Here is a 21,874-nt window from a genome sequence, read left to right as displayed (position 1 = left end):
GATAGGAAAATGTAAAACAGTTATCAGAAGCAAATTCATACTTAGACAGGCTAGGTGATTATTATTTCTCATCACTACAAATGAAGTTGTGTCCCTATCATAGGAGCATGTTCAAGTAATTACAGAACTTGCCTGTTTAAAATAACCAGTGGTACAACTGGCCTTTTAAAAGTTTTGGCTTTAGAGTTTGTTTCTTTTTTTTTAATCTTTAAGGAAAGGCTGAGTTTTCCCTTGCTGCATAAGAGATTACCACAGCTTATCCCTAAAGTCAACACCCATTTATTAGCTCACAATTTTGTAAGGCAGAAGTCCAGCACAGTGTGGCATGGTTCACTGCTCAGTATCACAAGGCCAAAATTGAGGTGTTGGCCAAGCTGAGTTTTTATCTGGAGGCTCTGTGGACAATCCACTTCTAAGCTCATTATTATCGTTGATAGAATTCAGTTCCTTTCAGTTCTAGGGCTAAAATCCTCATTTTCTTGCTGGCTGTCAGCCACAGCCTGTTTTCAGCTCCTGGAAGCCAGTCTCATTTTCATGCTTTCATTTTGAAGCCAGCAAAGGCACAAGGAATTCTTCAAATATGACCTCCTTCACCTCTGACTTCCAGACCTAGATTTAAAGAGCTTGAGTGATTGGGTCAGGTAATCCACCTGTCTTAAGATCAATGGGTTTGGGGCTTTAATTACATCTGCAGGGTCTCTTGCCATATAACATAACATAATCAAAATAATAATTCCATATTTATAGGTTCTGTTTATACTCACAGTGAGGAGATTATACAAAAGTGAAGGTCAGGGGGTCATTTTAGATTTCTCTTTACCTCAGGGAACCACAAAAATGGGAAAACTGTTAGAGGATTAGAGAAGGTGGGTTTCTGACACATACCAAGGAATTTGCCGTCCATTTGTATAACCAGAACCCCTTTCATCCTAGTCTAGGATATTTTCCCCCTGTAATCTTTACTTATGATATTTTCCCTAAAGGGTAGAAAAGCTGTGGTCTAGTAGGTGGAAGGGGAGTGAAATGGAATTCCTTTCAAATTGAGCGAGGCACCTCTAGGTTTTTAAAAGCAAGAGTTGATCTAACCTCTATCATTTGGGATCTAGTTCTACTGTGAATGGAGATATCCCATGATGATAGTGATGTAAAGAAGAAAAAAGTTTTTCCTTCTCATACAGATCGATAACCCAGCTAGACAGGCCAAGGATCCTCTCATGGCTCCACATATCAGAAACCCAGGTTCCTTTTATCTGCTGTTAACACATAGCTTCCATCTCATGTTCCAAGAGCTAACTATTCCAGTCCCAGCTATAATGTCTTCATTCCAGGTAGCAAGTAGAGGAGGGAGCAGACCAAACTATGACACACCTTTTCCCCCATTTCTTCTAACACATAGACAAACATGGTCCACCTAGCTACAAGGGGGAGCTTGGAGATACACTGATTATTCTGGGTGACTTTGTAACCAGATAAAATCAGGTATTTGGTTTTTGTAAAAGAGGTGAAATGATATTAGTACATAACAACCAGTTACATAGCCCTTGGGAATGAAAAGATTAGTGAGGCTGAAAAACTTTTGTGGGCATTGGGTCTCTTGTGGAAGGCAGGCCTTGTAATAGTACCTCCTTATTTTCTGGGTTTTAGTTTTCTCTAAATAAAGAGCTTAAAGCAGATAATCAATTAAAGGTGCTCAAGAGTTATTAAACTTTGATTCTGTGACTTGAGAAACTCATATTGGAAGGGATGACTTTAGAGAATCTTGGGTCTCTCTCAAGACTTTAAAAGTAGTATGACAGAAGAATGGATATAGATGTCGGGTATATTTGAAGTGGAAGGTATAAGAAGAGGGATAATCTTGAAGCTAGTTTATTTGACCATTGAGCTCTTTTTGGTGGAACATACAAGTTAGAACCATTTTGCAAAATTTTGTCTAGTTTTATTCCCTTCTCTTTAGTAATAAAGAACCTGAAAATTAGAAATGTGTGACTTGTAAGGATCTAGACCCTGGGTACCCTGACAAATGGTATAATGGTTATCATTTGTAAGTCAGATATAATGGTTATCATTTGTAAGTCAGAGCACAGAGGACTTGGAGAAAGTCCATCAAGTTTTAAAATCTTTCATAGGTTCTTAACAGGTTACTCAACCCCTTTCCCAAGACTCTGTGAGGTAAACAGCAAAGAATCCAGATCTGTTCTTTCTTAAACAGCCCAATCTAGTTGAAATGGTAAAATTTGTGAAATCACTAAGAATACTTTTCAAAAAAAAACCCCACAAAATTTCCATTATACATTCTGAACAGATAGTTACTTGTTAAAGGAGTGGTGAATAAATTAGAATTAGGGTGTGGAATGTGCAACTGAATTTTGAAGAATCTGATGGAAATGAATAATTTGATAGGTTTTAAACAGGAGACTGAAGAAGTGACTTGGCACATTGTATAAAGGGCACGTGGGATATAGCCAAGTCAAATGAGGATAATCTATGCAAAAAGTTTGTTCAGAATAATGTCCAAGATTAATAAGGGTTCTGTATATTGATGGCAGTTATTTCATTGTGTTCTCAGCATTTAGAATGGTACCCAACACAGAATAATAGCTTAGCAATTGCTTAGCAATTGATATTTGAACAGTGGGATTTATCCTCAAATATTTTATATGGGATTCTGTTGAATATGTACTGGGTGCCAACATTGTATTAATCACTATATGTTACCTTACTTCATTTTTATAACAACATTAGGAGAAAATCTAATACTGCCGCTATAGTTGTCATTTTACAGATAAGGAGACTGAGGCTTAGAGGAGTTAAGAACTTGTCACTGTTGTGAAGCTGGGGTTCAAAGGCATTCAGAGTCTGGCTCAAAATTCTGTGCTTTTCAGTACCGTGTTTTAAGCTACTCTGCCATAAGATCCTGCTTTTCTCTGTTCATATTATTTTCACGTACCCTTTCAGCCTCTCACATGAAAGAATCATCTTAAATGCACTTGCCTTTTATCATATACAACCAGGTCTTTTTCATGATTTTTGACTGATTTCTGAGAACCTGCTGCTATAGAGAAATTTTCTTTTGTTTTTCTGTGGAAACAGATTCACTACACCTGTAACTATAAAGTACTAATTTTTTTTGGAGGAAATGGAAAAATCATTTATTTTACCCTTGAGGTTTTGAAAACACCCAGTTGTTCATGATACGTGAATTTTTAAAACTGAATTCACTCTTAAACTCTCTTATACACATGTATTTCCTCTTAAACCCATTTATTTAAGCCCTGTCCTTCCTACCCAGCTTGAGACAATTCTTTTTTGAATCTTTCAGTGACCTTATTTATTCTGAGCTCCTCTGAATTTATCTGCCTTTTTTATTTACACATTTGGCACATAGGTGGATTCCTTGAGGGTTATGGACTGCTTTAATATGCTGTGCTTTGGGACTTCCTTGGCGATCCACATTTCAACTGCAGGGAACGTGGGTTCTCTTGCTGGTTGGGGAACTAAGATCCTGCATGCTGCACAATGTGGCCAAATAATAGTAATATGCAGTGCTTTATAAAGTTGGATACTCTATAAATGTACATTGTTGTTTATAAGTTTTAAGAAGAGTGTATGTGTGTATCTTATCAGTGAAATTTACATAGTGTTTCCAATTTTATGTAGTTTTCCAAATGGAAAAAAAACCTTTTCTTCCTGTTTTTCTTAACAGGCACAAGATGCTGGTCTTGGGGTGTCGATTTTACTGTGTGTCAGAGCTCTTCAACTCAGAACAAGTGAGGATGAAGAAATGAAGGCATCAGTTTGTAAAACAATTGCTTGTCTTTTACCAGAAGATTTAGAAGTTAGACGAGCCTGTCAACTGACAGAATTCTTAATTGAACCCAGTCTGGATGGATTTAACATGTTGGAAGAACTGTATTCCCAACCAGATCAAAAATTTGATGAAGAAAATGCACCAGTTCCAAATTCTCTCCGATGTGAGCTTTTACTAGCTTTAAAAGCCCACTGGCCTTTTGATCCTGAATTTTGGGACTGGAAAACTTTAAAACGACACTGCCACCAACTTCTAGGACAAGAAGCCTCAGATTCTGATGATGATCTAAGTGGCTATGAAATGTCTATTAACGACACAGATGTTTTAGAGTCATTTCTCAGTGACTATGAGGAAGGTAAAGAAGATAAACAATACAGAAGAAGAGATATGACAGATCAACATAAGGAGAAAAGAGACAAGAAACCCATCGGTTCTTCTGAAAGATACCAGAGGTGGCTTCAGTATAAATTTTTCTGTTTGCTATGTAAGCGAGAATGTATAGAGGCCAGGATTCTTCATCATTCTAAGATGCATATGGAGGATGGAATTTATACCTGTCCGGTTTGTATTAAAAAATTCAAGAGAAAAGAAATATTTGTTCCTCATGTGATGGAACATGTCAAAATGCCACCAAGCAGAAGGGACCGCTCTAGAAAGAAATTACTGTTGAAAGGCTCTCAAAAGGGGATTTGTCCCAAGAGCCCCTCTGCAGCCCTGGAGCAAGGTCAGTCACTGAATGAACAAGCCAAAGGAGAGTCACATGAATATGTCACATTCAGCAAATTAGAAGATTGCCACCTGCAAGACAGAGATTTGTACCCATGTCCTGGCACAGACTGTTCCCGTGTGTTTAAGCAGTTCAAATACTTAAGTGTGCATCTTAAAGCTGAACACCAAAATAATGATGAAAATGCCAAGCACTACTTAGATATGAAAAATAGAAGAGAGAAGTGTACTTATTGTCGACGACATTTCATGTCTGCTTTTCACCTGCGAGAACATGAACAAGTGCATTGTGGTCCTCAGCCTTATATGTGTGTATCTATAGATTGCTATGCTAGGTTTGGATCAGTGAACGAACTGCTTAACCACAAACAAAAACATGATGATCTGCGTTACAAATGTGAATTAAATGGCTGTAATATTGTTTTCAGTGACTTGGGACAGCTTTACCACCATGAAGCACAACACTTTAGGGATGCATCTTACACGTGCAACTTTGTTGGCTGTAAAAAGTTCTATTATTCCAAAATTGAATACCAGAATCACCTCTCGATGCATAATGTTGAGAGTTCAAATGGAGATGTGAAGAAGACAGTGAAACTTGAGCCGGCAGCAAGTGAAAAGCAGGATTGTATTGATCAGCCCCATCTACTTGACCAAACTGATAAGTCACATTTACCAGAGGAGCTTCTCTTCTGTGCAGGATCAGCTAGTTCTCAGATAGAAACTACAGAAAATCTGAAAGAAAACAGTGACAGTAATTCTAGTGATCAGTTAAGTCATAGCTCTTCAGCTTCCATGAATGAAGAGTTAATTGACACACTGGATCACTCTGAAACCATGCAGGATATATTATTATCTCATGAAAAAGTTTTTGTGCCCTCCAGTTTAAAGGAGAAATGTTCCAGTGTGGCAGTTTGTTTTGATGGGACTAAGTTTACCTGTGGTTTTGATGGCTGTGGTTCCACATACAAAAACGCAAGAGGCATGCAGAAGCACCTAAGGAAGGTTCATCCATACCATTTCAAACCCAAAAAGGTAAAGACAAAGGATCTCTTTCCCTGTTTGGGTAATGAACACAATCCAACAACTGAAAAGTTTGATGCAGAACCTAAACCCAGCTCAGATACAAACAGTGACTCCCCAGATGAAGTTCTGGATCACAATATCCATACCAAGTGTAAACGAGAGCATCAAGGCTATTCCTCAGAAGCTGCCATCTGTGCGTCTAAAAGGCCCTGTACAGAGGATACCATGTTGGAACTTCTGTTACGCTTGAAACATTTAAGCTTGAAAAACTCAATAACCCATGGATCTTTCTCAGGGTCATTGCAGGGGTACCCATCCAGTGGTGCTAAGTCTCTTCAAGCAGTTTCAGCTACAATCTCAGATCTTAATTTTCAGAATCAAGATGAAAATATGCCAAGTCAGTACCTGGCGCAGTTGGCAGCCAAGCCTTTTTTCTGTGAGCTTCAAGGATGCAAATACGAATTTGTGACTAGAGAGGCTTTGTTAATGCATTATCTTAAAAAGCATAATTATTCAAAAGAAAAAGTCCTTCAGTTAACCATGTTTCAACATCGGTATTCTCCGTTCCAGTGTCATATTTGCCAAAGGTCATTTACGAGAAAAACACACCTTAGGATTCATTATAAAAATAAACATCAAATTGGCAGCGACAGAGTAACTCAAAAACTGTTAGATAATGAAAAATGTGATCATGAAGGCCCATGCTCAGTAGACAGGTTGAAAGTTGATTGTCCTGCGGAACTTGGAGGTGATGCCACCGGTAACTCTGAGAAGCCACACTGTCATTCTAAAAAGGATGAGTGCAGTTCGGAAACAGATTTGGAGTCATCCTGTGAAGAAACAGAAAGTAAAATATCTGATCTCTCATCACCTATAGGAAGCCATAGAGAAGAAGGAGAAGGAAGAGAGGGCAGAGGTAGCAGGAGAACTGTTGCTAAAGGAAATCTCTGCTACATTTTGAATAAATACCACAAACCATTCCATTGTATTCATAAAACTTGCAACTCCTCCTTCACCAATCTCAAAGGCTTGATTCGCCATTACAGGACTGTACATCAGTACAACAAAGAGCAGTTATGTTTAGAGAAAGACAAAGCGAGAACCAAAAGGGAACTTGTCAAATGTAAAAAGATATTTGCCTGCAAATATAAGGAATGTAACAAACGCTTCCTGTGTTCCAAAGCTCTTGCGAAGCACTGTAGTGACTCTCATAACCTAGACCACATTGAAGAGCCGAAAGTGCTTTCTGAAGCTGAGTCAGCGGCCAGATTTTCCTGTAACCAGCCTCAGTGCCCTGCTGTTTTTTATACATTCAGCAAGTTGAAGCACCACTTGATGGAACAGCATAACATTGAAGGAGAAATACATTCAGACTATGAAATTCATTGTGATCTTAATGGCTGTGGCCAGATTTTCACCCATCGCAGTAATTATTCTCAACATGTATATTACCGACATAAGGACTATTATGATGATCTGTTTAGAAGCCAGAAAGTGGCAAATGAAAGGCTACTACGGAGTGAAAAGGTGTGTCAGACAGCTCACCCTCAGGGGCACGAACATCAGACGACCAGGAGATCGTTTAATGCCAAGGCTAAAAAGTGTGGCTTAATCAAAGACAAGAAAGCTCCAATTAGTTTTAAAACGAGAGCTGAAGCCCTCCATATGTGTGTGGAGCATTCTGAGCACACGCAGTACCCCTGCATGGTTCAAGGATGCTTGTCTGTGGTGAAGTTGGAGAGCAGCATAGTGAGGCATTACAAACGCACCCATCAGATGAGTAGCGCCTACCTAGAGCAACAGATGGAAAACCTTGTCATGTGTGTGAAGTACGGTACCAAAATTAAGGAGGAGCCCACTTCGGAAGCAGAGCCCTATATAAAGAAAGAAGAAGATAGAAGCTGTGAATCAGAGCTCACACAGCACAGCCTTTCCCCAGGTGACACTAGCGTACCTGTCCAGACTGCTGATCCCCGTCATCCAGGTGAAAGGGATGGAGGTCAGAAAGGATGTACAGAGAGCAACCCAGTTTTTGATGCAGATTCTCTGCTCTACAGAGGAACTCTGAAATGTAACCATAGTTCAGAAGCCACTTCTTTGGAACAATGTAATATAGTTCAGCCTCCTCCTTGTAAAATAGAAAATTCCATATCTAATCCTGATGGGACTGAAAGTGGGACTTATTTCACAAGTTTCCAGCTGCCTTTACCAAGGATCAAAGACTCAGAAACGGGGCAGCAAAGTTCAGGGCAAGAAAACACTGTAAAAAATTCAACCCATGTTCCAAAAGAGAATTTCAGGAAGCATCCACAGCCCAGGTCGTTTGATTTGAAGACTTATAAACCCATGGGATTTGAATCTTCGTTTCTGAAATTTATTCAGGAAAGTGAAGAGAAAGATGATGATTTTGATGATTGGGAGCCTTCAGAGCACTTAACTTTAAGCAGTTCTTCACAAGCCTGTAATGACTTAACAGGGAGTGTTATGGCAAATAATATGGTGAATGACAATGACCCTGAAGTTGACATACCTCATTCTTCCAGTGACTCTGCAATTCATGAGAACCTGACTGCAATCCCACCTTTGATAGTAGCTGAGACTACAACAGTTCCCTCCTTGGAAAACCTGAGGGTTGTATTGGACAAAGCATTAACAGACTGTGGAGAGCTTGCCTTAAAACAGCTTCATTATCTTCGGCCAGTGGTTGTTCTCGAAAGATCTAAGTTTTCCACACCAATTTTAGACTTGTTTCCAACAAAAAAGACAGATGAGCTTTGTGTAGGAAGTTCCTAAATAGCAATTTTGTTTTAGAAACAGACTGGCTCCGGCACTGCAACTTGGGGACAATTGCCAACTTGAACAAAGGCTGAGAACCAGCCACACCGTCGTTTAGGGTAGAATAGGCTGTGTATTTACATGAATGTATAATATCTATGTCAGCAGTATTGGCTGAGTCCATTAGCTCTCCAGTTGGTTTATTGATTGGGTTTTTTGTTTTGTTTTGTTTATTAAAAAATGGAACTGTATTCTTGTTTGGTGCTAATTAATACATCAGAATATATTGGGGCTTCCTTTTTCAAATTAAGTGTGCATGATTGTATATGGAACAGATACTAAGATCCCAGGGTGGGAGGGCTAGGGAAAGGGATATGGAGTTCTTACTTGACTTGAATGTGCACCTGAGGGTGCTTTGTGTAATATATTGTACACTACAGCATCTTATATTTTTTGAGTTGAGTTTCAATAAATTACAATTTTTCACCCATTTTTTTGTTTACTCATAATGAGTTTTCATGCCATACATGAAATGGGAATTGCACATATATTTTCTGAAATGTGCACTTATGTTTTACCCCGGTTATTAACCAAACCATTCAGATCAAGCTTCCTTTTGAATGACTTTTGTCTTAAAAATTTTGTGGAAAGAAAATTCTGAGATAGAGTAATAGAGTAATTAACTCTGGTAGTCAAGGTAGCTCCTGGAAGAGGATGTTCAGGAATTTTTCAGGTAGAAAGGAGAGGGTATGCCAGGCATAATGTGAAGGGCTCAACACATTCAGAGATAATAAAGCCATGTTTCCAGGCAACTACAAATAATGTGATGGGCTGGCAGTAAAAGGGGAGCACTGGAGCAGATGAGCTTCTTGTAGAGATAGGAGCCAAACCACGAACACTGAGGACTTTGGACTTGAGTCCACAGGCACCCGAGAGCCTTTACAGAATTTTAAACAACATCCATGTTAATCTGTAGATTGCTTGAAATGAGCATGGTTTGAGGGCCTGAGAATAGAAACAGATCTAAGACTGTTAAAGTAACTGAGGCAAACTTGGTGAGAGGCAAACAATGGCAGCAGGGGGATGAGTAGATGAAATTGAGAAATTTAAGAGGATTATTAGGCACTGGAGGGTAGAGAAAATGTTTTGAGGAAAACTTAAGGTTCTGTAGTGATGGATGCAACCAGTTGAGGCAAGACTAAAATGGAGTTTGGGGGAAGAGAATAGAAACATAAGATGAGTTTGGTCTTTGTGTTCAAGTTTCAGTGGACTGTGGGACATCCATGTATAATGACAAGAAAAGCAGTGTTTTCTTATATAGCAGCTTTATTCTCTGTTCTTTGTGAAGTCACTTATCATTATCTAACAATGAAATGACACAGATACTCCTAAAATCCCCTTCTTATGCCTCTGGTTAGAATTTTAAGATCTTTCCTCTGACCCTTAAAGCTTGTTTTGTCAGCTCTTAAAGACTTTTATTCTACCACCTCCTCACCCTAAGAGTCTAAAGCACCCCACTACTACCACCACCAAGCCCAAGTCATTTCTTGGCTCCGATCTTAGTAGGATACAAGATTCTGTCGAAAGCAAAAGTGGCAGAAACAGTGGAACTTCTTAGAGGCCGAGGTCACTACTGACTGGGTTCTTTGGGATCTTGAGCTCATTTCCTCTCGGGGCTTCAGTTTCCTGCCCAGAGAAACTGGGTGTTGAGGTGTAAGTGTTGGGGTGTAAGTGATCGTTTCAAAAGGTCCTTTTACCTTTGGTCTGAGCATGAGAAATAACTAGTGGCCCCATCTTAAAAATTCTTCATTCTAGAGATTTTTAGACCAGACCCAGACCAAGAGAAAGCTGCTAATTTTAAGACTCAGCTGTATCCATTCGAAAAGGGGGAGTCCCCAGTGGTCCAGTGGTTGGTTACTCTACACTCCCACTGCAAGGGGCACAGATTTGATCCCTGGTTGGGGAACCAAGATCCCACATGCTGTGTGGTTTGGCCAAAAGAAAGAAAAAGACTCAACTGTATTCATTCGACTAACTCCTACACCCTGGAAGGACCAAGTGAGTCCATTGGCAATAATACCAAACCCTAGTTTTTAGAACCCAGTTGAAAGTTGGCTTTAATATGATTGTAGAGCATTTTCTATTCTACTTGGGAGTGGTTTGCTTCTTTTGATCCTTTTTTTTAAAAAGATGTTTCAATGTGGACCATTTTAAAAGTCTTTATTGAATTTGTTACAGTATTGCTTCTCTTTTTATGTTTTGGTTTTTTGGCTCAGAAGCATGTGGGATCTTAGCTCCCAGACTAGGAACTGAACCTGCACTCCCTGCTTACTAGAAGGCAAAATCTTGGCCACTGGATCGCCAGGGAAGCCTTTGATCTTTATTGAGGACGATGTTCTGTTAAAACCAGCATGTGTGATTATATGATAATATATAGAAGGTCAGAGGGTCATTTTTGAAGCTTTCAGTACTATCATTTTTACTTTCTATCTCTTTGGGGATTGTCCTCCAAATCCTCCAGACCTGGAAGCACTGAGTTTGTGCCCCCTAAAATTAATAGGTGGAAATCGAGAATGCCAGACACTTTGATTCTTGCACTTTACCCAGAATTCCCCTGCTTCTGTGTTTCTCCATGTTCATGAGCACATATGTGAAAGGGAGCAAGTGGGCAACGATGGAGAAGAAAGGTTTTGATGAGCCTTCCTAGGGATTTCAGCCCCAATCTATCCCCTCTGTCCCAGGTTGCCTGCTTCTGAGCTGCACTGGCAAGGACAGTCATTGAAGGACAGAGTTAGTCATTAGCCAGACACTTTAGTGCACACATACTTAAAGATAATTACAGGTATTTTGGGAGATAACAAGCGAATTTGTTAAGGAGTCTGCCATAATGGAGCTTCAATGTGAGGGCTGGGGTAGGCTTTCCAGGTGGCGCTAGTAGTAAAAAACCTGCCTGCCAATGCAGGAGACTTAAGCGACACTGGTTCGATCCTTGGGTCAGGAAGATCTGAAGAAAGACGTGGCAACCTACTCCAGTATTCTTGCCTGGAGAATCCTATGGACAGAGGAGCCTGGCGAGCTGCAGTCCATGGGGTCGCAAAGAATCAAAGTATGACTATGGGCTGGCAGCATGGATGTCATCTAGGAACTTGTTCAAAATATAGAACGTCAAGTCCAGACCTTTTTGGCCAAAATCTGCATGTCAGTAACATCTCTAGATGATTCATAGGCACAGAAAAGTTCTAGAAGCAGAGATGTAGAATACAAAGTGAAAAGTGCTGTGAGATTGCAGGATAATTACATTTTTTTTTTTTTAGTACTTAAAATTATCTTGTTGAATTTTCATAATTCAATGAAGTCAGTACTGTTAGTATTCTTCTTTGACAGATTAAAAAGATGGGGATGCAGTGTCTAGCTGATAAAAGTTAGGAAGAAGTGGAGCTAAGTTTTCAGTCTCATCTGACTGGAAAAACATCAGGAAGGGGAACTTAATGTGAAGGATGAAAGACGGAAAGTCGCAGGTGGATTTTAAAGTACCAGAAATACCAGTTTTGTAATTAAGCTGTACTTTCTGTGAAAGTGAGTAGTGGGAAAGTTGGAAGCATAGGTAAAACCCAGGTCCTGCAGATCCAACTCGAGTCATGCAGGTTCAACTCCAGTTATGCGTCCAGTGTTGACAGTTCCTCATTTGAGAAAGAGATGGAAAACAGAAATTACTGTTTCTGTAAATAACATGTGACCTTTGAAAAGGATTTTCTTTTCTTTTGCCAAACCACAGCTACTTGCAGTTTCCCCAACTGGGGATTGAAGCGCAGCAGTGCTTCCAACTCAGCAGTGGAAGCAGAGTCCTAACCACTGGACCACCAGGGGATCCTCTCAATTTTTCTTTCTGAAAGAAACTTCTAAAAGAGAAGTTGCTCAGTCCTCTCTTCATACCCATAGTAGCCTGTGAGACCGCGTGGCTTTATACTCCTGACTTGGGACATGGCCTCCTAATGAGTAAAACTGAGTCTACAAAGAGTGGCCCATTGTGCTAACAGGCCTGCTTGGTCTACACTTGCAGAAATATACTCTGTGATGGCCTGCATTTGGAGGCCTGAGCCTCTTCGAGAAAGGTAACCTGTTCAACAAACATTAAACAAAACTGAAAATAATTAAAAGGGCTATGAAAGATGTCCAGACTGAGGGAACCAAAAAAGGACAGAAAAAGTTTCCGTAAAGAAAGCAATGTTTAAACCCGAAGAAACGAGAAGTTGGGATAATCCAATTCTGTGCCAAATCTTTGTGGTGTAACAACTGGATGTGTTAGCAACATTGGCAAGTCTAGTAGAGCCAGAGTTAAGGGAAAGGGAAAGGGCTAGAAGATTGGATAGGTCAGCAGGAAGCCAGTGTCTATAACCATGTTTGGGTTTTGTTTGACAGAAAATGAAGAGCCTGGTGAAGGATTGAAAGCGTGTACCAAATAAATCACAAGTTGCCGCGTGTGTAAGTCAGAAAGTCTTAATAGGGCACTACTGTGGAAATGACTCAAAGATGGATGGATGGCTGATACTAAAGGTGGGCTGAGATATACCTTCCATTGTGATCAATTCTTCCTCAGTGTTCAGGAGTCCAAGAGGAGTCAAAACAACAAATGGGTTTTTCAGACTAGATTCTCTGAGGAGCTCTATACTATTGAAGTCTACAATACCTAGCATTTGATCATAAACATCACTATAAATGATAGTTGCCTTTACCTTCTACACAAATCACCGAATTCTCTTTACTGTAGTCCTACAAGGTGGGAATTCCTCTTGCTTTACCAGTGAAGATACTGAGCCTCAAGTAACCTGCCCAAGGTAACAAAGTTCATGAATAGTACAGCCAAAATTTGAAGCCAGATCCATTAGACTCCCAAACGCCTATCCTCTTAACAGCTACTCTGTAAAACTTCTATAGAAACAAGTACACCAATGGAATAGGCACTTGATGGTTAAACAGTTTAGGCTATAAAGATATTTGCAATTCTTCTAGGGGACTTTGTATTTACTTAAAAATACTCGAATGCCTGCTATGTGCCAAGCAGTGAATACAATGAACATACAGTAGTGAATAAAATGAACATGGTCCCTGTCTTCCTTCAGTTTACAATAGTCATGGAAGACATTAAGTTCAGTTCAGTTCAGTCGCTCAGTCGTGTCCGACTCTTTGCGACCCCATGAATTGCAGCACGCCAGGCCTCCCTGTCCATCACCAACTCGCGGAGCTTACCCAAACCCATGTCCATCGAGTCAGTGATGCCATCCAACCATCTCATTCTCTGTCGTCCCCTTCTCCTCCTGCCCCCAATCCTACCCAGCATTAGGGTCTTTTCCAATGAGTCAACTCTTTGCATGAGGTGGCCAAAGTACTGGAGTTTCAGCTTCAACATCAGACCTTCCAATGAACACCCAGGACTGATCTCCTTTAGGATGCATTGATTGGATCTCCTTGCAGTCCAAGGGACTCTCAAGAGTCTTCTCCAACACCACAGTTCAAAAGCATCAATTCTGCGGCGCTCAGCTTTCTTCACCGTCCAACTCTCTCACATCCATACATGACCACTGGAAGACATATCAAACCCCAAATTGCACAAATAACCTTAATCGTGTTAAGTGTTTTGAAAGTAAAGTATAAGGTGCCATGTAACAGGGATCTAGTGTAGGATGTCTTGGGTAATGATTCTGTTGTCACAACCATATTTTTCTCCAAAAAATTTCTGGTTGCCATTCTTTAATGGTTTCTGGCCTATGTTTAACTTGTTATGGTAAAACAATTACCTGAGTAATTTTTATTCCTTTCTAGAAAAGATTCTAATTCTGATCAGTCACAAGCAGACTATGGATTTAACATCATTAACAGGAATGCCTAAATCAGTAGGTCATTTTGACCTGACATGGTTTTAATACTATATATCCAACAGCATTCTAGACTCCATGTTCTAGATGGGTCCCTGACACCCTGGTAGCTCAGTCAGTAAAGAGTCTGCCTGAAATGCAAGAGACTCGTGTTCGATTCTTGGGTCGGGAAGATCCCCTGGCGAAGGAAATGGCAACCCACTCCAGCATTCTTGCCTAGAGAATCCCATGGACAGAAAAGCCTGGTGGGCTACAGTCTATGGGGTCGCAAGAGTCAGACACGACTGAGCAACTAAGCACACAGCACACGCTGGCACCTTGAGCAACTTGCTGTACCTCCCCTTCCTGCAAGAACAGGACAGCTAGGACTTCCCTGATGGTCTAGTGGTTAAGAATCTGCCTGCCAATGCAAGGGACAGAGGTTCGATCCCTGGTCCAGGAAGATCCCACATGCCATGGGACAACTAAGCCCATGCACCACAACTACTGAGCCTAGAGCTGCAGCTACTGAGCCCGTACACCTAGAGCCTGCACTCCACAACAAGAGAAGCCACCCCAGTGAGAAGCCCACACCCTCCACAGAGTAGTCCCCACTCACCAAAACTAGAGAAAAGCCAAAGAAGCAACAAAGACCTAGCACAGCCAAAAATAAACAATTTTTTAAAAAGAACAAAATAGTTATTTTTTTCCAGGCATCCTTATCCATGTTCTTTCTTTCAGTCAACCAGATGAACAAATCAGAAGAGCACCAGACAATATTTTTCTAAAAGTTTTCATAATTCCCCCTTCCTTACCATGCCCCTCCTCTCCTCTTGGTACAAGTCCTCTCTTGGATTCTTGCTGTCTTCATAACTGATCTCACAATTTTTATGATACACTTGTGTGTGAACTACCTTTTTTCATGTAAGACTTTTTGGAATAGACCTTGTATTTTATCTTTTCAAACCTCCTTGCCAAGTACATAGGTACTAGTCAGTAAATAATGGATTTGATAACATGGCATGTAGGTTATGGGACAGCATGCTATTCTTTACAAAGTGCTTAGGCAATTGTATAATTTGTTCCTATATATATCTTAGGAAGGAGATGTAAATAGATGAGCACAATGAGGCTCAAATATGTCAAAAGCTTACCCAAAGATCACAATTTCTAAGCAATAGTGACATACAAAAAAGGAAATGCTACAAAATGATCCAGTAATAACCTACCTCCACATTTACCAAGTAAACTATTAGCTTGGATGTGTGTGTGTGTGTGTGTATAGTCGTGTTCGACTCTTAGCGACCCTGTGGACTGTAACCTGCCAGGCTTCTCGGTCCATAGCATCCTCCCAGGCAAGAATACTGGAGTGGGTTGCCATTTCCTTCTCCAGGGGATCTTTCCAGCCCAGAGATCAAACCTGTGTCTCCTGTACTGGCAGGCAGATTCTTTACCACTGAGCCACTAGGGAAGCCCAGCTCTTTAGAAAGTCCCTCTTTAAATCCTATCTCCTCAATTCTCCACTTAACCTCACTTTTCTCATTTGAAATGTGAAAATAACTGCTCTCCATCCCGTGGATTTTTGGAAATGCACTATACATGAAGAGGGTAACCACACGTGGCTACTTAAATTTAATTAAAATTAAATAAAATGTAAAATTCACTTCCTCAGCCATACTCTCTCCACATTTCAAGTGACTAGTGGCTTCCACGTTGGAAAGAGCAGATACATTATTGCTGAAAGTTCTATTGAACAGTGCTGTGTCAGCGCTAGGACTGGTCAAAGCTCAGAGAAAGTGATATGATTGAACTGAAAACTCAGGCCATGGCCTGGTTGGTTTTGAGTGAGAAGGTTCAGTGGGTGGGTGGGAAGCAAGCTGTCCTTCAGAACAGTGACATCACAAAGAACAGCTCACAGTGGCTCCGGAACACCTGGACTCCCAGACCACTCTTCCTAACTCATATCTAGGTTCCTGAAGCCTCTGCACATGTAGTTCCTGGAGCTGCTGGTATATTAAAATGTCATCTTCATCTTCTATCTGGGACACCATCACAGATTCTCTCTCTCTGAGCTCGATATGGAATTATCTACAAGCAACTCTTCTGGGAGAGACTAATGTGCCTCAGCAAACAAACTTGGGGCCGCTAGATAACCTTGCTCCAGCTGTGCAAGTTATCCTGGGAATTTCCTTTTTGATTTTGTTGGGAGTGGGAATGTATGCCTTATGGAAACGAAGTGTTCAGTCGATTCAGGTTATACTCTTTTGTTATGGAGAAATTTAAATAGTTGCGCGTTGTGAAATTTGGTCAGTTCTCTCCCATATTGCTGCCACCCAGTTTTAACACCATGCAGATGAACGAGAGTGTACCTTTTGTCTCTGTAGTTGGTTGAAATTAGGTTATCCTTAAAAACTTTCCTTCAATTAGGTTGACATAAAAAGGCTTTCTCACAGTGATCTCTGGCTTGCTTATAATAAAACAGATTAAAGAAGCTTATAACATGAGAAGGCAGCCTTATCTCCAGAATTCTTTGATCATGTATTTGTATTCATCTTTGAGTGTCTAACCGTGTACCCGACACCATGTAGAATACTTCTTATAGAACAGCACCACAAGTATAACTGGGATCTTGGGTTTTGCCTTTCTGTTCTTACTGTGCCTTTGCTCTGTAACGGATGAGGAACCATGTATATGTTTATTTAGTCATTGCAATGAATGTACAGGGGCTCTTTTGGGGATTAGGAGTATAACTGGCTGGAATTACAGGAAACATTTAGGATTTTATATACTTCTGTTTAATTACCAGTAATAACAGCTATATTTATAACATAGTTAAAATCTTTTGAGAATCTCAACAATTCCATGAAATACATCGAGTTTCTTTTCATGTGACAAACAAGGAAACAGGTGCATTTCAGCCCAAATTTAAGAAGATGGGGTTTAAAGAGGGCTTTGTTAAGGAGTGACTGGTTTACTTGGTAAATGCTGAGAGAAGTTATTATTGGATGATTTTGTAGCATTCACTTATTTTCATGTCACTCCTCTTGAGAAATCACTCACCTGCATCTCTCAGCCTTTGAAAACCCTGCATGGTAGGCAGGGCAGGGATTACCGACTCCATTTTGTAGGTGAGGGAATTTGGTTATCACCTACCCAAGGTGACATAGATTGTAAATGCTGGCCAAGCTGAGATTCGAACCCGATTTTTAGCATTCCAAATTACATTCTCCAAAATCTCACTTAATATAGTCCAACTGATCGAAATCCTTAACAGGGATTTGTGTGTCTACATATTCATATTCTGCATTTCAATTAGCTAATAGAAGAAGAGAAGGCAAAACACCAAACTCTTACCTGTGCTACTCGGTTCTGCTCTTGTTTGGTTATTGCTTAATTCAATCAGATGAATTCACAGCCCTCCAGGCACTTCATCCAAGAAAAAGAGGTGTATAACAGAGTGGTCAATAAACTCTGGAGTCAGGCTACAGGGGTTTCTTGGTTTCGCCACTTCCTGAGTGAGCTGAGAGCAATCCCTTAGGCTCTAAACCCGTTTCCTTATCTGTGAAATGGGTTTGATAACAGTGCCCCCTTGGGGGTTTTGTGAGGATTAAAGGCGGTATTGTATGTATAAAACTTAGCACGTAACAGTGCTCAATAAGCAATGCCAGTTACTATAAGGAAAAAAGGTAATTTTTTTTTCTTTTCCTAGTTAGACTCTGTCCTAGCACCTTAAAAAAAATATTTCCATGACCAAGAAATCCAGTGTTTCAGACTGCTGTGTCCTAAGAGAATATACATGGAAATCAGAATTCCTGGATTCCAGTCGTGGCTCTACCATTTCCAAGTATATGACCTTGGACAATGACAGAGTCCCAACTGGAAGGTATCTAAATGATTATCGGGTTTGTTTTTTTCCTACATAAATAGGTCCTTTACAGGCAAGGAAACTTCTACCACAGAGCCTTGCATGAAGCAAACTTTCAGCAAACATTATCTACTATTATAATCTTTATTAATTAGATGCAAATAATAATCCCTGACCTGCCTACCTCTCCACTTCGTGGTAAGTAAAGATCAAAAGACAAAATAGGTGTGAGGATGTTTTGTTAGGAATGAGGGATTATTATTACTATTAGAGTTTTGTTTTTGCATCTACAGTAGACTGTCACATTTCATGTGAATAAACAAGTAACATTCAACTTCTGTTGTTTTATTTTAGAAAATACTGTTGTTTGCAATCACACTCTACAAACTTTACAAGAAAGGCTCAGATTTTTTTCAGGCTTTGCTGGTCAACCCAGAAGGGAGTGATCTCACACTTCAAGACAATAATATTTTCCTGTCTCTGGGTCTGCAAGAGAAGATTCTGAAAAAGCTTCACACAGTGGAAAACAAAGTGAAGGACCTGGAAGGGATGATCATTTCCCAAAAACCTACCACAAAGAGGGATTACTCCTCTGAGCACTACTGCAGCTGCTCCGACTGCCAGAGTCCCTTGCCTACATCAGGGTTTACATCCACATCTGAAATGTGATGGGACTCCAACCTTTTCTAGAAAAGTGCTGTTTTCCTTATGTGCGTGGTGGTGTATCAATAAAGACAGAGAACTATATTGAAATTACCTGGCCAGGACTGGTTCTCTATTCAGCAGGGCCGTTTCCACTTGTGTGAGTGGTGGAGTCACATGGGGAATCATGGTGGTTAAAAATGTCTGAGATTGTGGGGCCTGCTTGGCAGGCTGGAGACCATAGTAGCCATATAGAAAAGGAACCATAGGGAAGGGAATAGAAGGGAGAATGGTCAGGGATGTGACCTTGAGTTCCATGCTGAAGAGGTTGGATTAGATACAATAAAAACAGGAGAGTACTGTTAAGGGTGATGCTGTGGACTGCCCTGTAGAGAGGGAGGCTGACTTTTGTGTTTGTTTTTGGTCTAAAATAGGCAACCTGGAATCTCCTTGCATTAATTATCCAGAGGTGGGCAAAGATGGGGCTGGACTTAAAGGAGATTGTTTGATTTTATCCAACTTTTACTAATTCTTACTCTGTGCTAAGAGCATTATGGTGATTCTTGGGAATCTGTCCTGAATGTTTCTGGGGCACTCAGTTTTGGTGGTTGGACGGGTAATTTCAGAACAAGAAATTACAAAAACAATACAGGGAATTCCCTGGAGGCCCAGTGGTTAGGAGCCTACACTTTCACTCCCAAGGGCATGGATTCAATCTGATACCGTGCAGGGCCCCATGGGGCTCCTAGGTACAAGGTCTTTCTGCACCCCCCATTTCTTTGATTATAGGAAACGGCCTTCATTCAACCTCTGTGACCTTCCCTGAGTTCCAGTGGGTAGATTCAAGCTGTTGTTAATTAGGGAAGGGTGGTGCATGCATGCATTCATGAGTGCTTGGTCTTGTCCGACGACTCTTTGCAACCCCGTGAACTGTATAGCCTGCCAGGCTCCTCTGCCCATGGGATTTCCATGGCAATAATACCAGAGTGGGTTGCCATTTCCTATTCCAGGGTATCTTCCTGACCCAGAGATCGAACCCATGTCTCCTACATTGGCAGGCGGGTTCTTTATCAGCTGGGCCACCAGGGAAGCCCATAATTAGGTATGGAGGAGATAGACTAGGGAGAAACAGTCAAGAGCAGCTTTGAGGCAAGGTCCTGTTTCCCCATCAAGAGCACAACGAGATCTTTGAGCTGTTTTGCAGTACTGAAACCCCTCCCGGTGGGAGAAGTTAATGATTAATGATGGTGTGCTGCCCACGGCATGGAGAACCCACACCAGTTGGACCTGAAGGTTGTTGATGCTGACTCCCACTTACTCACCACCAACCCATCAGAAGAATGTCCAGGAACTGATCATGCCATCTTTGAACAATACTATAAAACTTCTATCTTCCCCAAGTGGGACACGTAATTTTGAGGGCATTAGCCCACTGTGTCCCTCTTTGCCTGGCAAAGCAATAAAGCTCTCCTTTTCTGCTTCACCCAAAATTCTGCTTCCCAGATTCAATTAGGCACCAGTGTACAGAGAAGCTGAGCTTTTGGCATCAGATCCCTGGTTGAGGAACTAAAATCCTGCAAACCGTGTGGCCAAAAAAAATTAAGAAAGGATAATACCGAACAAGGGCCATATCATCTTGACTTATGTGAATTTTCCTCATGTGAATCCAGGCTTAGCAGGGAGGGAGGAAGGGAAGGAGGCACCTACCTGCTGTTCCACTCAATGAAGGTGTCCCCCTGATGAGACAGATAGCTTCCTGGAGAGATGGTGGTAGGTGGTCTTCTCAGTCTCAGATTCCACAAACTTTGTTTGTTGTTCAGTCACTTAGACATGTCTGACTCTTGGAGACCCCATGTACCCTAGTCTTTGAGACCCCATGTATCCCAGCATGCCAGGCTTCCCTGTCCTTCACTATCTCCTGGAATTTGCTCAAACTCATGTCCATTGAATCAATGATGCCATCCAACCATTTCATCCTGCTACCTCCTTCTTCTCCTTCCCTCAATCTTTCCCAGCATCAGGATCTTTCCAGTGAATCGGCTCGTCACATCAGGTGACCAGAGTATTGGAGCTTCAGCACTAGTCCTTCCAATGAATATTCAGGCTTGATTTCCTTTAGGATTGACTAGTTTGATCTTCTTGATGTCCAAGAGACTCTCAAGAGTCTTCTCTAGCACCACAATTCAAAAGTATTGATTCTTGGGCACTCAACCTTCTTTATGGTCCGACTCTCACATCTGTACACGACTACTGGAAAAAGCATAGCTTTGACTATATGGACTTTTGTCGACAAAGTGATGTCTCTATGTTTGTCATAACTTTTGTGTGTGCTTTTTGCTACAACAAGTGTGATTACAGTCACTGAAACACTTTGACACCTAAATGAAATATTTTATGTGCAAATAAACAGTAATTTGTTGCCATACTCGAGAAAAACTGGCTGCCTTTTTCCACAGGAGACAATATAGCAGTCTCCCAAGTGGCATCTTCCTAAGGGATTTCTGCAGGTAATTCTGATCATAACTTTTGTCTAGTGCACGGGAATTAAAATGCAACCCTGAATCAAGATGAGACCATGCAAAAATTGACTAGTGAATACAGGGTGGGGGCCAGAAAAGGCTTTGAAGAGAAAGTGACATTGAGTTATCCCATAAAGGGTTACATAGGCAGACAATGACATGGAAAGTATTCCTACTGGTGGGGTTATCACAAAGCCATAGACAAAAGAGGATGGCTGACATGGAGGACAAAGAGAATTTCAGGATGACTGAGAACTGGCTATTTCCAGAGCTACCATGAAGGATTTTGGCTTCAGGCAAGGACACACTAACCTCATTCTCAAATCAGCTTTAATTCGTGATGTGAACACAACAGATGGGGGTTATCAATAATGTACATTATCTGACAGTGTGGGTGGGAAGGTTTTTAATTGTGCTGCTGAAGGAGTGCCAATCAATCTTTTAAAGTCAGTGTCTCAATTTTTGTCCTAATTGTCAGTGCCTTCCTGCAAAGTTCCAGTTTTCTTGTCTTGGTTACCGCTCTGGGCTATATCAAAAGAAGGACCTAGAAGAGTAGAGTGATGTTGAAACAGGGCACAAATTTTAAAAGAAGGGCCCAAGGACATGATATAAACTGATTAGACCCAAAGAGGTCCAAGATGGTGGACAAATCAACTTCCAC

General features: G+C 40.9%; 2 protein-coding genes and 1 long non-coding RNA gene across 8 annotated transcripts in view; 2 read left to right on the top strand and 1 right to left on the bottom strand.

Moving 5' to 3' along the window:
* The window catches only part of RLF (RLF zinc finger), an 82,221-nt gene extending 73,396 nt beyond the window's left edge, over positions 1-8,825 (top strand). For all 6 annotated transcript variants that reach the window (XM_081493975.1, XM_081493970.1, XM_081493973.1 and 3 more), the window contains one exon: positions 3,704-8,825. In XM_081493975.1, the coding sequence (XP_081350101.1) occupies positions 3,704-8,353 (4,650 nt within the window). In that variant the 3' untranslated portion in view covers positions 8,354-8,825. The remainder of the gene's footprint in view (positions 1-3,703) is intronic.
* A 2,886-nt stretch (positions 8,826-11,711) lies between these two features.
* On the bottom strand, positions 11,712-21,492 carry LOC145507442 (uncharacterized). The gene is made up of 2 exons (XR_014054869.1): positions 20,402-21,492; positions 11,712-13,914 (listed from the first exon to the last, which is right to left on the bottom strand). It is a non-coding gene; the product is annotated as an uncharacterized LOC145507442 (long non-coding RNA).
* On the top strand, positions 16,149-18,805 carry TMCO2 (transmembrane and coiled-coil domains 2). The gene is made up of 2 exons (XM_081493978.1): positions 16,149-16,440; positions 18,407-18,805. The coding sequence occupies exons 1-2, from the start codon at positions 16,207-16,209 to the stop codon at positions 18,719-18,721; spliced, it is 549 nt and encodes a 182-aa protein (XP_081350104.1). The 5' UTR covers positions 16,149-16,206; the 3' UTR covers positions 18,722-18,805.
* Positions 21,493-21,874: the final 382 nt, after the last annotated feature.

This window comes from Giraffa tippelskirchi, chromosome 5 (genome assembly GCF_054371585.1).
Source record: "Giraffa tippelskirchi isolate mGirTip1 chromosome 5, T2T-mGirTip1v1.2.pri, whole genome shotgun sequence".
NCBI lineage: Eukaryota > Metazoa > Chordata > Mammalia > Artiodactyla > Giraffidae > Giraffa > Giraffa tippelskirchi.
The sequence above is the reverse complement of the archived record's forward strand: the minus strand, read 5'-3'. Positions and strand labels throughout refer to the sequence as shown.

Excerpts from the sequence above, each read along its gene's own strand:
- TMCO2 (XM_081493978.1), top strand. The coding sequence starts at position 16,207 with ATGTCATCTTCATCTTCTATCTGGGACACCATCACAGATTCTCTCTCT. Across the intron at positions 16,441-18,406 it reads GAAGTGTTCAGTCGATTCAG|AAAATACTGTTGTTTGCAAT; the intron begins GTTATACTCTTT and ends GTTTTATTTTAG.